The 21,380-nt window shown below is 37.8% G+C and overlaps 1 protein-coding gene and 1 long non-coding RNA gene across 2 annotated transcripts in view; one reads left to right on the forward strand and one right to left on the reverse strand.

The window, feature by feature from the left end:
- Positions 1 to 2,767: 2,767 nt before the first annotated feature.
- Positions 2,768 to 3,283, reverse strand: ZCCHC13 (zinc finger CCHC-type containing 13). The gene has a single exon (XM_010982023.3). The coding sequence runs from the start codon at positions 3,281 to 3,283 to the stop codon at positions 2,768 to 2,770; it is 516 nt and encodes a 171-aa protein (XP_010980325.1).
- A 9,135-nt stretch (positions 3,284 to 12,418) lies between these two features.
- The window catches only part of LOC105090684 (uncharacterized), a 64,652-nt gene continuing 55,690 nt past the window's right edge, over positions 12,419 to 21,380 (forward strand). The window contains exon 1 of the long non-coding RNA XR_010379470.1: positions 12,419 to 12,633. This is a non-coding gene — a long non-coding RNA (uncharacterized LOC105090684). The remainder of the gene's footprint in view (positions 12,634 to 21,380) is intronic.

Raw genomic sequence — 21,380 nt, forward strand, 5'->3', positions numbered from 1 at the left:
GGACTTTTTAAAGGTTTTTGATCTATAATGCCAAATTGCCTTCCAGAAATGTTATATCAATTTTCTGCTTCCAATGGCAGTGTAGGGGAGTTCTCATTTCTCTATACCCTGGCCAATAAGATATAATTGTATTGAGCCTTTTATTAATATATAATGACCTTCTTTGTCTCCTGTAAACTGTTTTTGACTTAAAATCTATTTTGGTTGATATTAGGATAGCCACCACTGCTCCCTTTTGGTTACAATTTGCATGGAATTTTTTCCCCATCCTTTTACTTTCGATGTATTTGTATCTTTGGGTGTAAAATGAGTCTCTTATAGACAGTATATAGTTGAATCATGTTTTTATCCATTCTTTCAACATCTGTCTTTTCACTGGGGATTATAATCCATTTACATTTGAAGTAATACTGATAAGGAGGGACTTCTATCATTTTGCAGTTTGTTTACTGTATGCCTTATAGCTTTGTCTCTCACTTCCTGCATTACTGTCTTCTTTTGTGTTTAGTTGATTTTTTTGTAGTAAAATATTTAAATCTTTCCTCATTTTCTTTTATGTTAAAGAGGGAATTTGTTATTTATCTGTAGGGAGAAATTACTACTTACCTCCAGCTGAAAGTTTCCACACAGAAATGGTTGCCTATTGCTTCCTGAGCTTTGTTTTTGTTCCAGAAAGAAGAAAAAGAATTTCCATGGGAAATGTTCCAATTTTTAAATGTGGATAGCTACTTCATGAATGTTATTAAACAATGTACAGATCAAACCAAACATATTGTGGACCTGATTCAGTAAGGGGTATCATTTTGTAACTTCTGGCACAGGGTACTGGTGAGTCAAAATAACACTTCTTTCCTCTGGGACTAGAAAAATATGCCTAAGGGGAATGTGAAGAGGATTTAAATGCTAAGTGTGTCCTTAATAAAGGGATCTAGCCTCTTTTTCTCCTCCAACTCTGGAACAAACTCCTGAGAGCATGGGAAATGAAACAACAGATGGTTTAGAGGGATTCAGAAGCAGATTCCTATGTTCCTCCTTCCCTAAATAGAGTTCAGCACTGTGATGAGACAAGAATTTGTCTGAGTCAGTGTGCGTAGGAGTTTCCAGTTGTGTCTTGGCAGATTGGACTGTGAGATTGCCCCATTTAGGGACTGGGAGTATGCCTGAGTTTATCTGGTTGAAACAGCACAGAGAATAACAGAATCAATTTCTAGGATCCTAAGGGGGTCCCAGAAGTTGAAACTCAGCTGAATTGAAAGGGTCTTTGACGTAGGAATGAAGGGTTACACATCAAGTCTTATGGAGGTTCATAAAAGAATTGTCTTCAGTTACGGAATCAGTTACATTTCTTTGGTTTTTCTTTTTAGTTACATTTCTTTGACCATTTGTATTTATGGACCAGAAATTATACCCTCTACACTATCTTTTCTGCTATAAATTCTATCACATCCTAGGTTTGATGTGTAGTATTGTCATTACTGTTATTTTGTATTCTGATGGGGAGGTGATTAGGTTTCTTCATTGATTTCTGCCTGGAGGAGGTCTCAGGGATTGAACCCAGGACCTCTTGTGTGCTGAGCATGAGCTCTAACACTTGAGCTATACCCTTCCCCCATTATCATTATTTTGTAAATCATTTTTTGTTAAACCACAATTTTATCTTGACACAATAGTTACCTTTCCCCATCCCAGGTTTTATTTAGAGTTTGAAATTGCCTTTTCTGTTTTATAGAACTTCAGTTGTTTTTCAGATCTGTTTTTAAAAATGGATTTCAGCATATGAAATGGAATATTGATATCTGAGAAAACACATTTTTCAGAAATTCCTAAACATAAATATAACTTTCATATCTGTGAAAATGCATGTTTTTGAAATTACCCAGTCTATGTTAATCTTAAAGTTTATACCTGGTTTCTCAGGCTTTTAAAAAAATGTAAGTCCACACTTTGCCATCAATATCTTTATGTCCCAATTTGCTGCTAAGGTTTTTTTGGTTGTTTTTATCTCACTGTTCTCCCTCAAAGCTGCTTACACACATCATACATATTTTTCTGGCTTATTTTCATTAAACTATACATTCTATGTAGGCCCAGATAGAGATGGCTTTTACTGTTACTTAAAAGCTAATAAGGTCAAATAATAGAAGCAATCAATATATAATAAAGTTACTTTGACAAGATCATAGACATTTCTAGAATCAGCTTTATTTATGCAATGAATCTCTGAAGAAATGTCAGCTCCTCAGGGTACCTTGTGTATCTAAAACAGAAACATATGTCCCCCCGCAACACATTGTCTATTCTTTCACCTGGTGTTCTTTTTCTCTGTAGCAATTGATCTTCTTCTGACACACTATGTATTTCACTTGTTAATAGATTCTAATATAGGCTTGTGTTTCTAAAGATGGTCTAATTTGTTCACTGATATAGCTCAAGCTCCTTCAACAGTGGCTGGCACACAGTGGCTCTTAACTAAATGTTGAATCAAAATGAGTCCAAAGGATCTAGAAATTGCCTAATGCTCAGGATGTTCAATAACCAGATATATCAGTGGTGCAGAAACACATTAATTATAAGACATCTACAAGTGAATAACGTTTTTTTTTTTTTTGGAGATTTTTTTCCCAGTTCTTTCTTCTTTTAACATGGTAATTAAAGCTCACTGGCCTGGGAGTAGCCTAAATCTATCAACTTTTGGTCAGTGAAGAGGTCTTACAGAAAAGAGTACAATTATCAATCAGCAAAAAGGCGGGGGATGGCAAGGAAAAAATTAAGCGGTAGCCTTAATGGGGCATTCCCGGGCTAGGTGTCCGGATTCGCCACAGCGGTAGCAGTTGACCACGCTCGTTTTGCTGCAGTTGATGGCCATGTGGCCGGTCTCGCCACACCGGTAGCACTTGACTTGGGTGCAGTCTTTCTGAATGTGGCCAAATTCGCCGCAAGAGTAGCACTTCTGCTGTTCTTGACGGTCGCAATCACGAGCCAGATGGCCTGGCCGGCCACAGGTGTAACAGCACTGCTCTCGCTCTCGCTTTGGCTCGACACAGTCTTTGGCGATGTGGCCACTCCTCCCACAGTTGTAGCAGATGTCCTCGAGAAGGTCACAGTTCCTAACGTGATGCCCAAACTCACCGCAGCGATAGCAGATGTCAGGTAGGGTGGTGGAACAGCACTGAGCCCCTCTGCCATGGTCTCTAGCTCTGCGCCCTCGAGCTCCTCCTCCTCTGGGGCATGCTCGGGCCCAGTGACCAGGGCGGCCACACTTGAAGCATTCCTTGCTGCTCATGGCTGTGGTGAGATCTTCAGGTGAGCAGGCTCACCCCCTGCCCCGGAGGCTCCGCCTCAGCTCCTCTTATTGCCGCTTGGGAAGAAGTGGCTGTTTACCTCTAGAGGCCCCAGGGACGTCACACAGGGTTTGCGCACGGCCTCACTCACGTGTCACAGGCCTTTCAACCGCCCATTCCCCCTGACTTTCCGCCTGTCTTTCAAGCCAAAAAACACTGACTGGCGTTTTCTGCATTTTGTTGTTTGTTTGTTTCTTTTCTTCCTTTTTTTTCTTTTTGAAATAAACGCTTGGGTCATTAAGTTTGAGTTTGAATCCCTTCTTGTTCAGAAAATGTGCCTCGTAGGATTTCTTTTAATTAAGACTTAGGCCTTCTTTTGGTCTAGTAGATGGTCAGTTTTAAAATAAGCACTATGGACTTAGGAAAAATACGTGTGAGATGTATCTAATCCAGTAAATGAACAAAACAAATGATAACAAATGAGAATAACCCATTTTTTAAATTAAGGAATAAAATACAAGGGTCCCTAAGGATATGAGACACATAATATAGAAAAAAAGCTGTAAAATGCCACAGTGAGATTTATTAACAACTTAGCCTATTTTATTACTGCAGGAATTTTAGTTTTTAACATAATCACCACCATTTAAGTTAGAAAACAACATGATATTACTTGGAAAATAAATTACAAATCATTTAAAATTGGATAGATTTCCTCTCTGATGTTTTCTAAGTTGTTTATATACTATATAAATCTTATAAGGATTTATAGACATGTTCATTTATATAGATAAAGAAGTATGGAAAACTAGACACTGAAATATCCACAGTAGCTATTTTGGAGCTATATGATTGAATAGGACTTTTTTCTCCTTATTTTCCTTTTCTGTGTCTTAAAATTTTTGAAATGAGTTTAGGTTGTATAATTTTTAAAATCCACAATAAATATTTTTCCTTAAGTTATTAGTTAGCTACACATTTTGCATGTGAATTTTTTTCAGGAAGCCAGGACAAATGCATTTGGTAGAAGATAGACATAAGAATAACAAATATAACACCAGCCAGAATGGCCATCATGCAAAAGTCCACAGATGATAAATACTGGAGAGGCTGTGGAGAAAGGGCAACCCTCCTACACTGTTGGTGGGAATGCAGTTTGGTGCAGCCATTGTGGAAAACAGTATGGAGATTCCTCAAAAGACTAGGAATAGACTTACCATATGACCCAGTCATCACACTCCTGGGCATATATCCAGAAGGAACCCTACTTCAAAAAGACACCTGCACCCCAATGTTCATAGGAGCACTATTTACAATAGCCAAGACATGGAAACAGACTAAATGCCCATCAACAGATGACTGGATAAAGTAAAAGTGGTATATTTATACAATGGAATACTACTCAGCCATAAAAACTGACAACATAACGCCATTTGCAGCAACATGGATGCTCCTGGAGAATGTCATTCTAAGTGAAGTAAGCCAGAAAGAGAAAGAAAAATACCATATGAGATCGCTCATATGTGGAATCTAAAAAAAACAAACGAAGCATAAATACAAAACATAAATAGACTCACAGACATAGAATATAAACTTGTGGTTGCCAAGGGGGTGGGTGGTGGGAAGAGATAGACTGGGATTTCAAAATTGTAGAGTAGATAAACAAGTTTATACTGTATAGCACAGGGAAATATATTCAAGATCTTGTGGTAGCTCTTGAGGAAAAAGAATATGAAAATGAATATGTGTATATTCATGTATGACTGAAAAATTGTGCTGTATGCCAGAAATTGACACAGCATTGTAAAGCAACTATAACTCATTAAAAAAATTTTAAAAATTAAAATTAAATAAAATTAAAAGAAAGAATAGCAAATGTAGCAGCTGGTCTTTATTTTCAATATGAGTTGATTGGAATGTGCAAATGGTTTCATAAATGCAACCACAAAGAAAAATGTTTTCAAACATTAATAAAAGTTATAGCCAAAGAACATGAGCAATTGCCACATACAGAGCAATGGAATGAGTTTTATTCCTAAACAATTAAATGGTGCTGCATAAATGTTTCCAAGTGGCAAAAATTCTCTCTGTGTTTTAAAATTTGATATATGTTTATTAAATTAACCTTATTAATTTTCATATTTAAATCCCCTTTTGGGTTTATAGCTTTATTAAAGTAATACATGCCCATAGTTTAAGGCATAGATTTTTTAAACAGCTTTGAGACATTAAGTGCGAAACACATCTTACATCTCAATAGAGGATATATGTGTGTATGTTATAACCCAAATAAGTTTAAGAAAAAAATAATTACCCTTAACGTGTACAATGTACTTTGATGTTTTCTATTCATGTTGTAAAAAAATGCTGGTGGTGGCCCATTCAGTTGATCTCTCAATTCACTAAATGATTTTAGCTCACAGAGTGATTCAGAGCTATAAATAATGCTTATAATTGTAACTTCTTGATATTTCAATTTTAGACGTCATCAATGATTTTCTATTTCAGAGAATGAACATTTATCCCTCTTTTACCTACACCATCTTTTGGTATACCTCATGCACTCACCCTCCCCCTCTTTCACCTTTCTCCTGATACTGGTTGGGTCAATATCCAACAGTTACATAATTGTAACTATGCAAATGCTACTCATGGCTAAGCCATGTTGAATTTCATCAAATGCTTTTTCTGAACCTCTTGAGTTTGCTTTGACTTTTTTCATTTGCTAGAACTACCAGTGCATTGTTGAATATAAGTTATGAGAGTAAACATCCTTGTCTCGTTCCTGATCTTAAGGGAAAAAGCTCTCAGTCTCACCATTAAGTATGATGAAGTTCCTTCCTATTCATATTTTAGTAAGCACTTTTTTTTTTTTATCATGAAAACACATTGGATTTTGCGAAATTCTTCTGTGTCTATTGAGATGATCATGTGGTCTTGCCCTGTAATATATACTGCTGGATTTGGTTTGCCAGCATTTTGGTGAGGATTTTACCATCTATATTAATAAGAAATACTAATCTGTATTTTTTTAAAAAATAAAGTTTATTATTATTTTTTGGTTTTATTTATTTGTTTTGTTTTGGGGGAGGTAATTAGGTTTATTTATTTATTTATTTTAATGGATTGAACCCAGGACCTCATGCATGCTAAGCACACACTCTAGCACTAAGTTATACCCTCCCCTCTATAGGTTTTTAAAATGTTTATTCTCATGATAGCTCTGTCTGGTTGTCATTTCAAGGTAATACTGACCTCAAAGAATGATTTTGGAGGGCTTTACACCTATTCTATTTTTTAGAATAGTTTGTAAAGAATTTATACTATTTCTCCTTTAAATGGTTGGAAGATTTCACTAGTAAAGCCATCTCAGCCTGGGCTTTTTTGTGGAAAGTTTAAAAATTATTAATTTAGTCTCTTTCCTTATTATAGGTCTATTCAGATTATCTATTTCTTTTTGAGGCAGTTTTGGCAGTTTGTGTCTTTCTGGGAATTTGTCTATTTCATCTAGGTTATCTAATTTATTGGCATGCAGTTTTTCATAATATTCCCTCACATTTTTTTTTTTAAATTTCTGTGAGGTCAATAGTAATGATCCCTCTTTGATCCCTGATTCTAGAAATTTGATTCTTACCTCTCTTTTTCTTCCTCAGTCCAGATGAAGGATTTTTCAATTCTGGTGATCTTTTTGAAGAACCAACTTTTGGTTTCGTTTATCTTTTCTATTGTTTTCTATTCTCTATTTCATTTATTTTCACTTTAATCTTCATTACTTACTTCCTTCTGCTTGCTTTAAGCTTAGTTTGCTCTTGTTTTTTCAGTTTCTTAAGGTGGAGTATTGAGCTATTGATTTGAGCTCTTTCTTCTTTTATAATATTGGTGTTTAAAGCTATAAATTTCCCCCTGAGCATTACCTTAGCTGCATTTCATAAATTTTGATATGTTGTGTTTTCTATTTCATTTATCTCAGAGTATTTCCTAGCTTTCCTTGTGATTATTTATTTGACCCATTGGTTATTCAGGAGTGTAATGTTTAATTTCCCCATATGTATGAACTTCCCAAGTTTCCTTCTGTTACTGATTTATAATTTCATTCCATTGTGATTGGAGAACATACTTTGTATAATTTCAACCATTACATTTATTGAGGCTTATTTTATGGACTAGCATATGGTGGTCTGTCTTGGAGAATGTTCCATGAGTGCTTGAGAAGAATGTTTATTCTGCTGCAATTAGATCAATTTGGTTGATAGTGTTGTTTCAGTTTTCTATATCATTGCTGATATTCTGTCTACTTGTAGTATCCATTATTCAGTGGGAGTATTCAAGTCCTTATTATTGTTAGATTATCCATGTATCTATTCAATTTTGTCAGTTTTTCCCCACGTATTTTGGGGCTCCCTTTTAGGTGCATATACCTTTATAATTGTTATAGTTTCTTGATGAATCAACACTTTTATCATTATAAAACACCTTAACCTTTTAAATATTTCTCAGAGGTGTTACAGTTCTCTCTATACCATTACTACTCCAAAGCAGGCCTACATCATCTCTTGACTAAGTGATTTTTCTAAGATGCAGTGCTGACCACATCACTCCCTTGCTTAAAAATCTTTCTCTCCAGGCTGTGGAGAAAAGGGAACCCTCCTACACTGCTGGTGGGAATGTAGATTGGTGCAGCCACTGTGGAAAACAGTATGGCGATTCCTCAAAAGACTAGGAATAGACTTACCATATGACCCAGTAATCCCGCTCCTAGGCTTATATCCTGAAGGAACCCTACTTCAAAAAGACACCTGCACCCCAATGTTCATAGCAGCACTATTTACAGTAGCCAAGACATGGAAACAGCCCAAATGTCCATCAACAGATGACTGGATAAAGAAGAAGTGGTATATTTATACAATGGAACACTATTTATCCCTAAAAACTGACAACATAACACCATTTGCAGCAACATGGATGTTCCTGGAGAATGTCACTCTAAGTGAAGTAAGCCAGAAAGAGAAAGAAAAATACCATATGAGATCGCTCATATGTGGAATCTAAAAAAACCAAACCAAACCAAACCAAACCAAACAAAACAAAACCAAAGCATAAATACAAAGCAGAAAAAGACTCATAGACGTAGAATACAAACTTGTGGTTGCCAACGGGGCGGGGGGGTGGGAAGGGATAGACTGGGATTTCAAAATGTAGAATAGATAAACAAGATTATACTGTGTAGCACAGGGAAATATATACAAGATCTTATGGTAGCTCATGGAGAAAAAATGTGACAATGAATATATATATATTCATGTATAACTGAAAAATTGTGCTCTACACTGGAATTTGACACAAGATTGTAAAATGATTATAAATCAATAAAAAATGTTAAAAAAATAAAAAATAAAAATCTTTCTCTCCAATAATTACTAGATAAACTCTGTTAGGCCCAAGAGAGGAAGTAATGGTTCCAAGATCAAATTCAGACAGTAACAGAGCTAGGACTACATCACAGGTTTCCCAACTCTCAGCTGAATACTCTCCTTTTACTGTGCATACCACTGAGCTGGGTACTCTGGAAAGGCCCCTCAATTTTCATTTAATTCTGCTTCTTGTGTTACAAGTTGGAAAGTCAGAAAGTCCATTTTCTATACTCACATGCAGCTATAGTTCTGGAGACAAAATAGGGTTCATCAATTAGAATCAACTCTCAAGATTTGAAAGGCAAATGTGACATCTTCCAGCTACATTTTGGCCTGTTTTTTCTGGCAAGTGAGTTATACAGTTTTATGCCAATAATCAGTTATGGTCGTGACAGTGGCAGTTTTTCATTTTGGCTTTCAGTTTCCTGATCACAGCTCTCAAGTTGTGTTCTTGAATTCATGGATCCAGTAGTAGCCTCATAGATACTAGCAACTCTGGTTAGTCAGTTCTATATTCTTCTGGGAGTTATTCCTTGAGATTCAGCCTAGAACCTGTTCCTTCTTGCCTTCTAAGTAGTTTGTAAACATCCAATTTTCTATACTAAATTTCTTCTTATGTCTAAAATCCAGATAGGTTTTCTGCTCCTTGCAATAAATCCTGATTGATACAAACATCTCCCAAATTATAATTATGACCTCCTTAAAAATTTACATGTCCTCTTAAATGATACCTGTTTGCTTTACGATATATCCTTATCGCCCATACACAAGAGTAGATCATTGTAAGTCCTAGTGTATCTCATTTTCCCTTCATCTGGCTGGATTTTGTTGCAAGAGTTCATTCTCCACATAATTTATCAGGCAGTGAATAATCAGATCAATCCTGTTTCTTGGTCTCTTAGCCATCTTGTTCACATATTCAAACTAATTAAACTTTAGCAATGAAATCAAGGCCTGTATCAACATGAATTTGTTACTGTACCATTTTCCCAGTCTCTGCTTTTCCCATTGCCTCATTCCCCAAAGTCACGAAGAACAGACCAGTTCTCCTTGTGCCAAAAATTACTGGACTCTAAGAAGACGATGGTACTTCTTATTTCTTCAGCTTTACATCCTGTAACACTAGATTTTACAGAGTTAAGGCCAGTTCCATGTCAGATTTAGTCAATGTACAATTTGCCAAGGCAAAGCTGTACTCAAGGACTGATAAGAGTATTCTTGGTTACTTTTCATTCCTGTACCCCAGCCTCAATTTAAGGTGTTCACAAGTTTGAGGAGCTCCTCTAGATCAGTCAGGAATCTACAGAGAAACAGAATCAACAAGATATCTCTATATCTCTATATCTATCTATGGAGAGAGATTATCTATCTATGAATATGTGTGTATATATAGTATATATATTTTATAATAATACATACATACATACTTATTTATTTTAAGGAATTGGTTCACATGACTACAGAGGCTGGAAAGTCCAAAATCTACAGGGTGGGCTAGCAGGCTGGAGACCCAGGAAAGAGCCAGTGTTGTAGTTCAAGTCCAAAGACTATCAGGCTGAGGACCCAGGAAGAGGTGATGTTGCAGTTCGAGTCCAAAGGCTGTCCACTGGCAGAATTCTCTCTTGCTCAGGGGAGGTTAGCCTTTTGTTCTATTCAGGCCTTCAACTAATGGAGAAGGCCCATTCACGTTATGGAGGACAATCTGCTTTACTCAAAGTCCACTGATTTAAATGTTAATCCCATTCAAAAACACTCTCACAGAAATATCCAGAATAATATTTGACCATATGCCTGGGCACCATGGCCCAGTCAAGTTGGCACATAAAATGAACCATCACATCCTCTGAAAGAGAGTCATTCTCCTAAGAAATGTATAGGGTGGAGAATAAAAGGGAAATAGAGCCTCAGAACGCTAGCCTGGATATAGTAGAGGTCACCAACTTTTTCCTTTACCACTCCTGAGGAGCTGCTTATGAACTGGGAGTTTAGACAAATAGATAGGCCCAGGACCTAAAGTATTTCATAACATTCAAGATCTACAAACTGTACTTCTTTCTTGAATTTGTCTTCAGGTGGAATCATAGTAGATTAGGGAAATTTTGTGAAAAGGAAGGGTAAGTGCAAAGAGAAAGTAACTCCATCTGCAATTATGTGCTGAACTCAATTTTACAATACTTAAAAAAAATGGAATGTTGTCCATTTATTAAAAATGATAAAGATGATAATTAGGACTATGCTAAAATATTTAAAGCAACACATTACTATATCTATTAAAATGTTGATGTTAAGAACAGTACATATTTAAACAAAAATTGAAAAAACACAGAGATATGGTAATGGACATGAGGTTTCATTCTGGGGTGATGAAAAATTCTAAAATTGAGGTGATGGCCATACAGCCGTGAATATCCTAAAATCCACTGCACTGTACATTTTAAGCTGGTGAATTGTATGACATGTGAATTATATCTCAACAGAACTGTTATAACACAAAAGAGTACACAAAGAAATAAAAGCATTTGTTATAAACAGTTTTGTAAAATTGTGGGCAAAATTCCCTTTTATTTTAACTTTTGTGCAATAATAAATGATTCTTTTAATTTGGGAGAGAGGTTCTTTATACCACTATAACTTCAGGCATTTGTAGTTATCTTTTCTTCTTTCTGCACATTACACATTGCTGTATAACTTTTTGGTATCTATTATGTAAAAAACACAAACTTTCATTATGTCCCTGAATAACGTTAATATGACATTCTTAATAATTAGGATTATGATGGACACATTTTATGGTCCTCAGAATTTATGGAATTGTGGGTTCTTAGTTTTGGGTATTTTCAAGCTGACTTTCTTAGAAAGCAAGAAGAACCAGTCACCAAAGTAAAACAACATAAAGAGAAAATATTATTTTGTATTGTGTCCTCACATTCAGAGATGAATCTATTTCAGAGCCTGTTGAATAAATGATGCCACTTCCCTTAAAATTAGTATGTGAATGTCTCACAGAAGACAAGAACAAGCCCTGTATTTAGCACAGAAGGACACTGAAGAGTATTTTTAATGTCCAGACAATACTATAGCTGTGAAGAGAAAGAAAAAGACATTGCATACTCCTTCTTACCCTCAAAATGATTGAATACCTTTTCCCTTTTTGCTTTGTGCAAGGGGTCTTTTGGTTCCCTGCCTCTGGGTCTTCTCCTTGGATTCATCAACAATCAGGCATTGTTTGCCCAACACTAGCTAGTTGGGCCCTGCTTAAGAGCTGCTTTGGAGATTATGTGAATATAACACCTTTCTAACAGCATTTTTTGCAGTATTTTTTACAATTTGCAACCTCAGACACACAAGAGGAGTAAGAGGCCTAACAGGGCTGCAGACCAGGCAAGGCCAAGAATAGACGGATAGGCAACTAAGGATGACAGAGCCAATAAAGGCAACCAACAGGGAGACTTGGCAACGAAATGGTGGGCTAAAAAGAACTGGAGAGGGATTGACGAAAGAAGATGAGCTGAGGGAGGGATGGTGGTGGAGTCTGGTGTGACCAAAGAGAGAAAAGGTTTAAGAAGCAAGATGGGCTAGAGACCCGGGCAATGGGGAATGGGTGAAGACGGCAGGAGGGTTAACCTGGGGTGGGGTGGGGTTGGAGGAGTTGGGGGAGGGGCTGGAGGAGTGGGGGATGGGGAGAAGAGGTTGTGCTCGGCACATGCGCCTGAAGCACACTGCGGCGATCCCGGAGAGGCGGTTCTTTCCCGGCATCAGCGCTGCGGCTGGAGGCGCGGCTGATGTTCTGCGTGCTGTCCACTGCCACCTTGGCCTGCTCTTGCCACCCTGGCGCCGCGAACTGTGTGCCGCCGCTCCCTTCGCCCTGTCTTGGGACGGCCGGCGCTAAGAATTTATGCTATGACCTTCGATTCAGGCAGGAGGTAAAGGAACAACATTGGGTAAGAACCTGGAGGGCGGCGGGAGGAACTCGAGCCAGGGGGATCCTTAATTTGGCTCTTCTCCCGGTTACGAAAGGAAAAAATGGGGGACAGGACGGGCCTCAGAGCTACAAAAGGATGTTGAGCATTTATTTCCCATTGTGAAAGTGATAGAGACTTCTTTCCCTTAACCAGGGTTGAGGCATCTGAGCGTCGGTTTGACGCTTGAAACGTATAACGCATAACGTCACCTATTTGAAAATGTTGGGTTTCCTCATATGCAGCTGAAGGTGTATTTAAAGGTCGGGGCCTTAGGACTAGGCTCATCCGATTACGAGAGCTTTCTCTTTGCCTTTGTTCAGGGTGGTGGGTCGTACTACGGAATCCGAGGGTACTCTATCCCCTCCCTGGAGGTCGGGGCGGATTCTACCTAGATTTGGCATTTGCTCTAAGCACCTGCAAGCAATGACGTCTTTTCCGTATTCCGCTTCCCTAATTCCTCGCACCTACCCCCTTTAGGGAAGGCTGGTAATGGCTCTCTTTGATTAAGCACTGGGGCGCAACTGTGGCGAAACACGTCCCGATATCATCAGGCACGTATATATAAAAAACGGAGGTGGGAGGACAGACGCGGTGCACGCGAGTATTTGAGAGTGTGGGGGTGCGCAGCGCTGTAGCGCGCAGGTATACAGTCGTTCTTTGTATCCGCAGGGGCTTGCTTCCAGGACCCCTGCGGACACCAAAATCCGCGGATGCTCAAGTATCCTATATAAAATGGCGTAGTATCCGTGGAGGGCCGACTGTATTTGAGAAGGTCTGATGTGAGGGGGAGGGGGGCTTCTTTGGGGAAAGCGCGAGGTACGCACGCGCAACTCTTAGGGTGGGGTAGGGGGTCGAATGTGTGTTTAAGAAAGCAAAGTTACTCAAGTTGACACCCGCTGGAGGGAAGAGTGAAGGTGCGCATGCGTGTTTGAGACAGTGTGGTGACGGTTGGTTTTAACGGGAGGAGGGGAGCGGCGCGCGTGCGTGTTTCAAACGGAATGACGGGGAGGGGAGGCGCGAAGCGTACGTGTAATTAAGATTGCAAAATGGCGAGGGGGTAGGTAAGTTGTCTTCGCTTGGCCGTGTTGGGCTAGAAGGGCTTGCAGAGGAGCAGCTCTGTCTTTCAAGTTGGGTGGAGAGATCAGCCTGAGTTGGAGTTGTCCTAGGCTGTGGCCAAATCCACCAGATGTTAACCCAGAATCTTAGCCTTTCTCTGGCCTACCGGTAATGTGGGTTTAAAAATGCGGAGGCGATGATGACTTTACAAAAGGTTAGGGCAGCTGACTGTATGTAGGAAATGCGTAAAACGGGAGCATTTGGAGACAGGACACAGCTTTGGAGGGCTCTCTGCCGGACTTGCGGAGTCCTTGGCTCTGGACACTTTCATTCCATCAAAGTAGCAGAACCCAGTGGTTGCAATATTGTGAGAATCTGCTGTTGGTCAGAAGCCCATGATTTTCTCTCCTGAAGATTGTAGTGGTGAGGATTTGGCTGTGTTTCCAAATGCTTGTTCCAGTTTGCTTTAAATGTAGGATTTGGGCAAATGGTAATGATGGAATGAAGGTGACCTGGTCTCACACGTTTTCCTCTTAAATTATTTTTTTTCTGTAGAATTTTGAGCACGGTTTCGTCTAGGAGGAAGGTCTTTTTTAGGCAGCTGCTGTCATGGCTCTCAGCGCTGTCAGTAAGGATCTATTGTTAACCGCTAAAACTAATAATTTAGCAGATACATAGTAAAAAGGGCACAGGATTCAAAATTGAGGAGACAGGTCTTTTTCAATAATCCTAGCTGTGACCTGATGCTGGTCTTTTTCCTTCTCTGGGCCTATGTCCCTGGCTATAATAATAATTATGCTCAAACGTCTTTGGCGCTTAAACTATGTGGGAGGTACTGGGTCTACATGCTTTTACACATGACTTAACTAATTTAGTACTCTCGACAATCTTATGAAATAGCAGTACCATTATTCACCGTTTACGAGTAAGAAATTTGAGGGAGACAGATTAAGTAATTTGTCCAGGGCTTTTACATCCAGTTGAATGGCTGACACTGGATTTTTATCCAGGTAGTATGGGTTCAGAATCCTGTGCTCTTAAACATTATATTTTTCCACCAGGATGATGGGGCAGATTTAAAGGACCCTTCTTTTATAATTTCAAATTTTGTTTGTGACTTACCTATGGTGTTTAAAAAAGGAGACCTGTTTGCTGGTTTTTACTCAATGCATTGGACAGGGTTACATATGTAGAAGACAAAAAGTAAAGAATTGTTGATTTGGAGCCTAGTCGGGTGGCCATCCTTACCTACCCTTGTCTTCTGTGCTTTTTGTTCTGCAGAGGGTTTAAAATGGCCGACTGCGGCAGGCTGGACACACCCTTCTTGTTTTGCCTGATTTGAGATCTGGTCTGACGCTTTGAGACAACCAGTCCTTTGCTGCAGTAGAGATTTTTTTCTTATCCATTATTAATATTCTGGTGTGTTAATACTAATGTTAAAAAGTAGAGGAAAGGTTATTGTTTTTTTTTTCTTATAATAAAAGATCGAAAATACATGGATTTCTTTTATTATTTGGTTAGGATAGATTCATTGAAGTGGAATTACAATGTCAAAGGGTATGAACATTTTTAACACTTAATATGTATTGCCAAGTTTCTTCCTGAAAAAGTTGTACCAATTTTTACTCACACAAGCATTGAGTAGTATTTGTTAAAAATATTTTATGGGTTAAAAACAGTATTACTTTAATTTTGTATTTCCTTGGTTGTATTTCCTTAGTTTGGATCCTTTTTTTTCTCCATATGTTTCTTAGCGGTTTTATTTTCTTTCATGTGACAGTTCATGTCCACTGATTTATCTGTTGGGGAGTTTTAGTTTAGCATTTATTATTGTTATTATCTATTTGAATGTTCTGTAAATAAACGCTATTACTCAGATTGGTGTAATGTTAAAAATATGTACTCCAGGTTATTGTTTACTTTTTAATTTTTGTTTTAAAATTTTTGGTTAATACACATTTGAAATCATGTGATCAAATACCTCTATCTTCTGTTTTGTGATTTTTCTTCCATTAAGTTTGAATAGTACCCTCAATCTAGAAATTGATGAATATTCATTGTAGCTTTGTCTGAAGATAACTATCAAGTATGAGAAAAAAAGATACATAGTTTTACCCCCCAGAGATAACCAGTGTTAATAAATGTGTTCACTTCTTTTCATTCTTTCTGCATTTTTCTATAGTGATCACATATTTATACTGTATTATATCATGTTTTGTGTTTATAACATGCATTTTTCCATGTTAAACATTTTTATAATTGTCATTGAATGGTTTCATGATATTTTGTTGTATGGAAGTATCTTAAGATTTTTAGTATTTTGAATTATGTAATTTATGTCTTTTTATTTAGTTTTTATTGATCTATTTTAATTATTTCTTTATAGAATAGAGTTCCAGAATTAGAATTATTCATCAGGAAGTTTGAACATTGTAAAGGCCTGCCATAATAGCATTCCAAAAACATAATGTCATTTTTTGTGCCCAGTCATTTAGGTGCATACAATTTTTTTTTTTTTGCTTATGTAAAAGAATGATTTATGGTACATGTCTCTGATTATTGGTGAGGGTGGACTCTCAGATGTTAATTATTAGTTCCTATTTCCTTGTGTGAACTATTTGACTTGTGTCTGTTATCTGTTTGTAAGAGCTCTATATTATGTGCTCTCTGTAAGGATCAATTTTACTTCTTGTCATTTGTTGCAAATGACAATGTCATTTGTTGCACATACACTCCTGTTATATGTTTGTTGCCATTGAGTATGAAGAAATGTTTGTGATTCCAAAGACAACTGCTGCATGGAATATGTGTCAAATTCTTGGTAGCCATTTTGAGATAACATTTATCTGTCCTTTAAATAGATAGCCATATCTTTTCATCTAGAAGGAGAGCATTGTTGAGTGCTGCACAGCAGTGATGCTCCCTGTTTATGTGTGTGGGGAGAAGACATGGCAACATTTTGTCCTTAATAAGACATGACAACCAATGTAGACAAGACACAAAGCAGTAGTCACCCCCCACCTTCATCCATTTAAGAACTGATCTTACTTTGAATATTTGTAAGTGATCTGGGGGAGGACATGGATATGGTGTAATGTTTACATTTGTATATAACACTGAGCTCTTTGGAGATGTAAAATGGTAGTAGGAACAAACTGCAACACCTAAGAAGGCACTGTGAGTGTGAGCTGACAGTTGGCAGAATGGAATAGTGTAGATAAGTGCAATGTAATGACTTTAGGGGAGAAAAGTATATTAAGTGTATAAAATAGTGGCCTCAGAGACATTGGGTCCCAAGATAGGGATCTCGGTGTAAATGTAAACAATTTATTGATGTCATCAGCTCATTTTGCTGGTGCAGAGACAAAAGAGCCATTAAAAACCTAGGCCTTATGAAGAACAGTATGTGACACAAAAATTCCATCCTATCTTTGTATAAAACTATCTGAACCAAATGACTAGTTAACACTAGTAGTCTCTCCTCAAGGACCCTCTTAGTATCTCACACCGAATTTTGAAAAAGTGGTAGGAAGAGTGTGTTACCGCTCTGTTTCATTTTTCTTATTTATAATATGTAGGTGATTTAGATTAGGTATTCTTAAAGGTCTTAGGGATGGTGTAGGATATCTTATTTTGGTTTCCTGAAACTGGGTCTGTTATTTGTGGTTCAGAGAATCTGTTTAATTATATTTATTAATTAAACCTTTCTAAAATATTATTCCTACTCCATGAACTGTATACCATCTCTTCTATATTTAATAACATTCTAATTTTTATTTTTTCAAAGGGTGGGGATTATTCGATTTAGAGGTGCCAACTGAGCTGTTACTTATTGCTTTTTCTATCCAGTTACACTAGATTAATCCAGTTAGTTGTAAGCTCTCATTTTCCAGCATTTTGCTAGTTGCAGATGTTAAACTAGGCATGTGTGTGGTGGAGGAGGTTTACAGATGTATAATAAGCAAACAAAATGAAACAAAACAATAAAAACAGTGCTTATGTTGTGGAAGGGGTAGTTGAGAAAGTGCTTTATTGGGGATCTGTGCCTGTTTTAAGCATGGGAGTTCCATTTCATGTCATGCCAGTGTAATTCCCAAATCCATTTGTGATCAGGAGTTAGGGAGAGCCTGGATGTTTGAAATAGACCAAAAGCCTTTAACCTTTGATTTCTACAATTTGTTCCTCCCCTTTCTTGATGTTACAGCCAGCAGCAGCCTGGAGCAGCGCCCCCTGGAAAGAAATTTTACATCGGCCATTATAATACAACCTGATAAGTGTTAACAGCACTTATCAGGTTGTATTGTAATTGTCTGTGTATATGGTTGTCTCCCTTTCTATGCTATCAGTTAGAGTGTGAGCTCCTTGAGAGCAGGGACAGTGTCTTCATCTCCAGAGCCCAGCCTGGCACATTAGTAGGCCTCAGTAAATGTTTATTGGATGAATAAATGAATGACTCATCAACAAACATTTATTGTGTGCCTGCTAACGTGATCTCCACAGGCTCTGGACTGTCAACTGTTTCTTCAAAATGTGTGTGGTCAGAAACTTGCTGTTTCTTTCTAGTTATGTATTTATCTTCTCATGAGTTTCTTCTGAGATAATGCTATTTTTGTGTTTGGATTTCAGTCCTTGATATTTACAGATGTTGCTTCTGTTGCTACTGCTGACAGTCTCCTCCTTGGTGGGACCTAGGTGAATGCTGCCAGATCGGGAGCCTCATCCTCACTGCCTAGTGTTTGTTAAATGGTTCCTATTTGTAGACTCATCCCCTTTTCACTCTTCCTCAGGTAGTCCTCCAAATGGTATTCCTAGGTAGGGCTCCAGCACAGACCAGGTCGGGGGTGGACAGATACCGCCCATGAGCTGCCTGGTTTTGCAAATAAAGTTCTTTTGGAACACAGCTATGCTTATTTGCTGATGTTTTGTCTGTGGCCTCTTTGGCACACACTTTTACAGCAGCAGAGTTGAATAGCTACATCTGAGACAAGGTGGCCCACAAAGCTTGGCCCCTGACAGAAAAAGATTGTCTACCCTGTTTTGGATTGTCACTCAACAGTGATGTTTTCATTTCCCTCTCCATTCACCAGAGATACTTTTAGCATCTCAGAAACTCATTTATTTACCTTATTCATTATTGCTTATGACCAGTCTTTTTCCTGTTTTACAGATGGGCCAGCTGGAACACACTACAAACTAGGAGATTGATTATAAGGCTCCTCCAGGGTACTGCAGTCAGTCAGTTATACCCTGTCCTTCAACATCAAGTTTCGAGCTTCAACCCTCAAAATTAAAATTCTTTTTGTTATATCCTAACTTGAAGCATGTGGACATACCATGCCTTGTGCCTTATCCCTTGGCCCCCTACTTCCTGCATAGGTCTTTGCAATGAGAATAGGGAAAGTAAGGACTTAGTGTATGATAAGGCAGAAAGGTAGGCAGAGGCAAATGTTTAGAGGGTCTGAATGCTAATTTTAAAACTAAGACACGGGGTTTCTGAAATATTCAAGTAGTAAATATTCACTTAAAAAGGTAGTGAGTCTGCACTTCCAGGAGCCTAGGGCCCTCCTCTCAATCTTCCCTAAACTACCACACATTGTTTGGTAACCTGCCTGTGAGTATATTGTGATTCATTTCACTTCATTAAAAAGTTGGAGAGCTTCAAGTCTGATGCAAGAAAGCTAGATCTAAAAAAACAAAATAGAGGGAATGTCAGATAGTCTCATTCTAGGAGTAAAATGGAGGGAAAAGCCTTACAGTGTTATAGTTCAAGCTGCTTGCTGGATTTTCCCCAGCATTTTATTATTAAAGTGGTCATACAGAAAAATGGAAAGAATATACAGTGAAAACCCATATACTCACCACTTGGATGGTACAATTAACATTTTTGCTGTATTTGCTTTGTTGCATATTCATACAGCTTTGTCAGATTGGTTTTTAAAATACTTGTGTTGTCATCCATTCTGATCTCATCTGTATCTGATGCATCATGGTGCTGAAAAATAGTGTTTTTTATTCTTATCTGTATTTTCCAAGTTGGCATGGATACCACTGCAGCCTAACTATGGATAAGCAGATCTGCCTGGGGATGAGAGTCCCAGCGAGAGAAGACATTTTGTTTTTGAAAGAAAATGGCTGCAGCTCACCATTGTTTACTGGAAATAGTAGGAGAAGGAAAAATGGAAGTCCAGGTCCAGTGTCAGTAAATCTGTCCAATAATATACTGCTCTGCACTACATTCACTTCACTGGCTTAGGGCGGCAGGTAGTTTTCTGAATGGCTTCCGCTTGGATTTTTCCTTTAAGAATTCATGAGGGAGAAACAACAAAGTGATATTGAAATGCCACGGAGATGATATTCAGCATTAGCACAGATCCTTAGAATTGCAGCAAATGGATTTTTAATTTGGACTGCTGTCTAATAATATTTTTAGGACCTTTGCTGTTAGCAATAGCCGCAGAGTCAAAGGAAGCACCATGAACTGAAAACTTACTTATTTTTATCTTGAACATGATAATGATAAATGTCACTTGTTTGTCTATCTCCCTCCATTTAGGCTCAAGGGCAGAGGCCATATCTTACTTATCTTTGTAATTCTCTTAGTAATAAATGTCTGTATTCCTAAAAATTGCAGTATGACGTTTAACACCCATCACATGGGCAAAGATTTTAAAATATTATACTAGTGTTGGTGGAATATGTCCAATTTTAGTGTAATCTTTTGTAGGAGCAATTTGGCAATATATATTACTGGACAGTCTAAATATTAAAACATGTCCTTTGACCCAGAAATTTCATTTCTAGGGGTATACCCCTAAATATTCTAAATAAATTCTAAATATTCTAAAGAAATATTCTAAGGATATTTTAAAAGATTTAGGTATAGGAGTGTTCACAATGTTCATAGCAGTAAAAAAAATTAATGGAAAAACTTACCTATTCATGAATAAGAATTTGGATAAATAAATTTTGGTGTACTCATGTAATAACACAACATAGGCATTAAAAATAAATATAGTCTTGTAGATGAATATTTGACTTGGAAAGATGTATACAGTATACTAATTGAAAGAAAGGCTATAGAGCAGTAGTATGGTTTCATCTAATTTTTGTAAAATAAAAATTCATGTTCGTACATGTACATAAAAGTAGTTGGAAGAATATGCCCTCAAGTGTTAAACTTTTCTGGGATTCTGTGATTTATACTTTCTATCCTTAACGTATTTCTGGAATTTTTTTTTCCCCACAGTGTGCGTTTATGACTTTCAAAGTTAAGACAAACATTGAAACTATTTCCATTTTAAAATTTGCTGACCTGAACAGAAGTGGAATAAATGGGTTGGTGAAGGGGGCTTGGAAACTGGAGCAGTTTCCTTTAGAAAAGGGCTGGGTGGGGTGGGAGTAGGGAGTGGTAGTAATAAGATCTCGGTCTTCAGAGAAAGGCACTAACTATCAACTACTCTATTCTTGGCTCCTTAGTGCAGGCATTTCACGCATCAGGCTTTGCACTTATTGTTTATTTCCCAATTAAGCCCTGTACACATTCCTTTCCCACCCTCGTCCCCCTGGACTTTAATAAGCTAAATAATTGCTGGTGGCAGCAGCTGCTTGTGGGTGTGCAGATCTTGCTCTAGTAATAGCTGCCTTACTATATCCAATAAAGAGATGGCTCC

Source organism: Camelus dromedarius, chromosome X (genome assembly GCF_036321535.1).
Source record: "Camelus dromedarius isolate mCamDro1 chromosome X, mCamDro1.pat, whole genome shotgun sequence".
NCBI classification, from domain to species: Eukaryota; Metazoa; Chordata; class Mammalia; order Artiodactyla; family Camelidae; genus Camelus; species Camelus dromedarius.

Coding starts and splice junctions, on each gene's coding strand:
- ZCCHC13 (XM_010982023.3), bottom strand. CDS start 3,283: ATGAGCAGCAAGGAATGCTTCAAGTGTGGCCGCCCTGGTCACTGGGCC.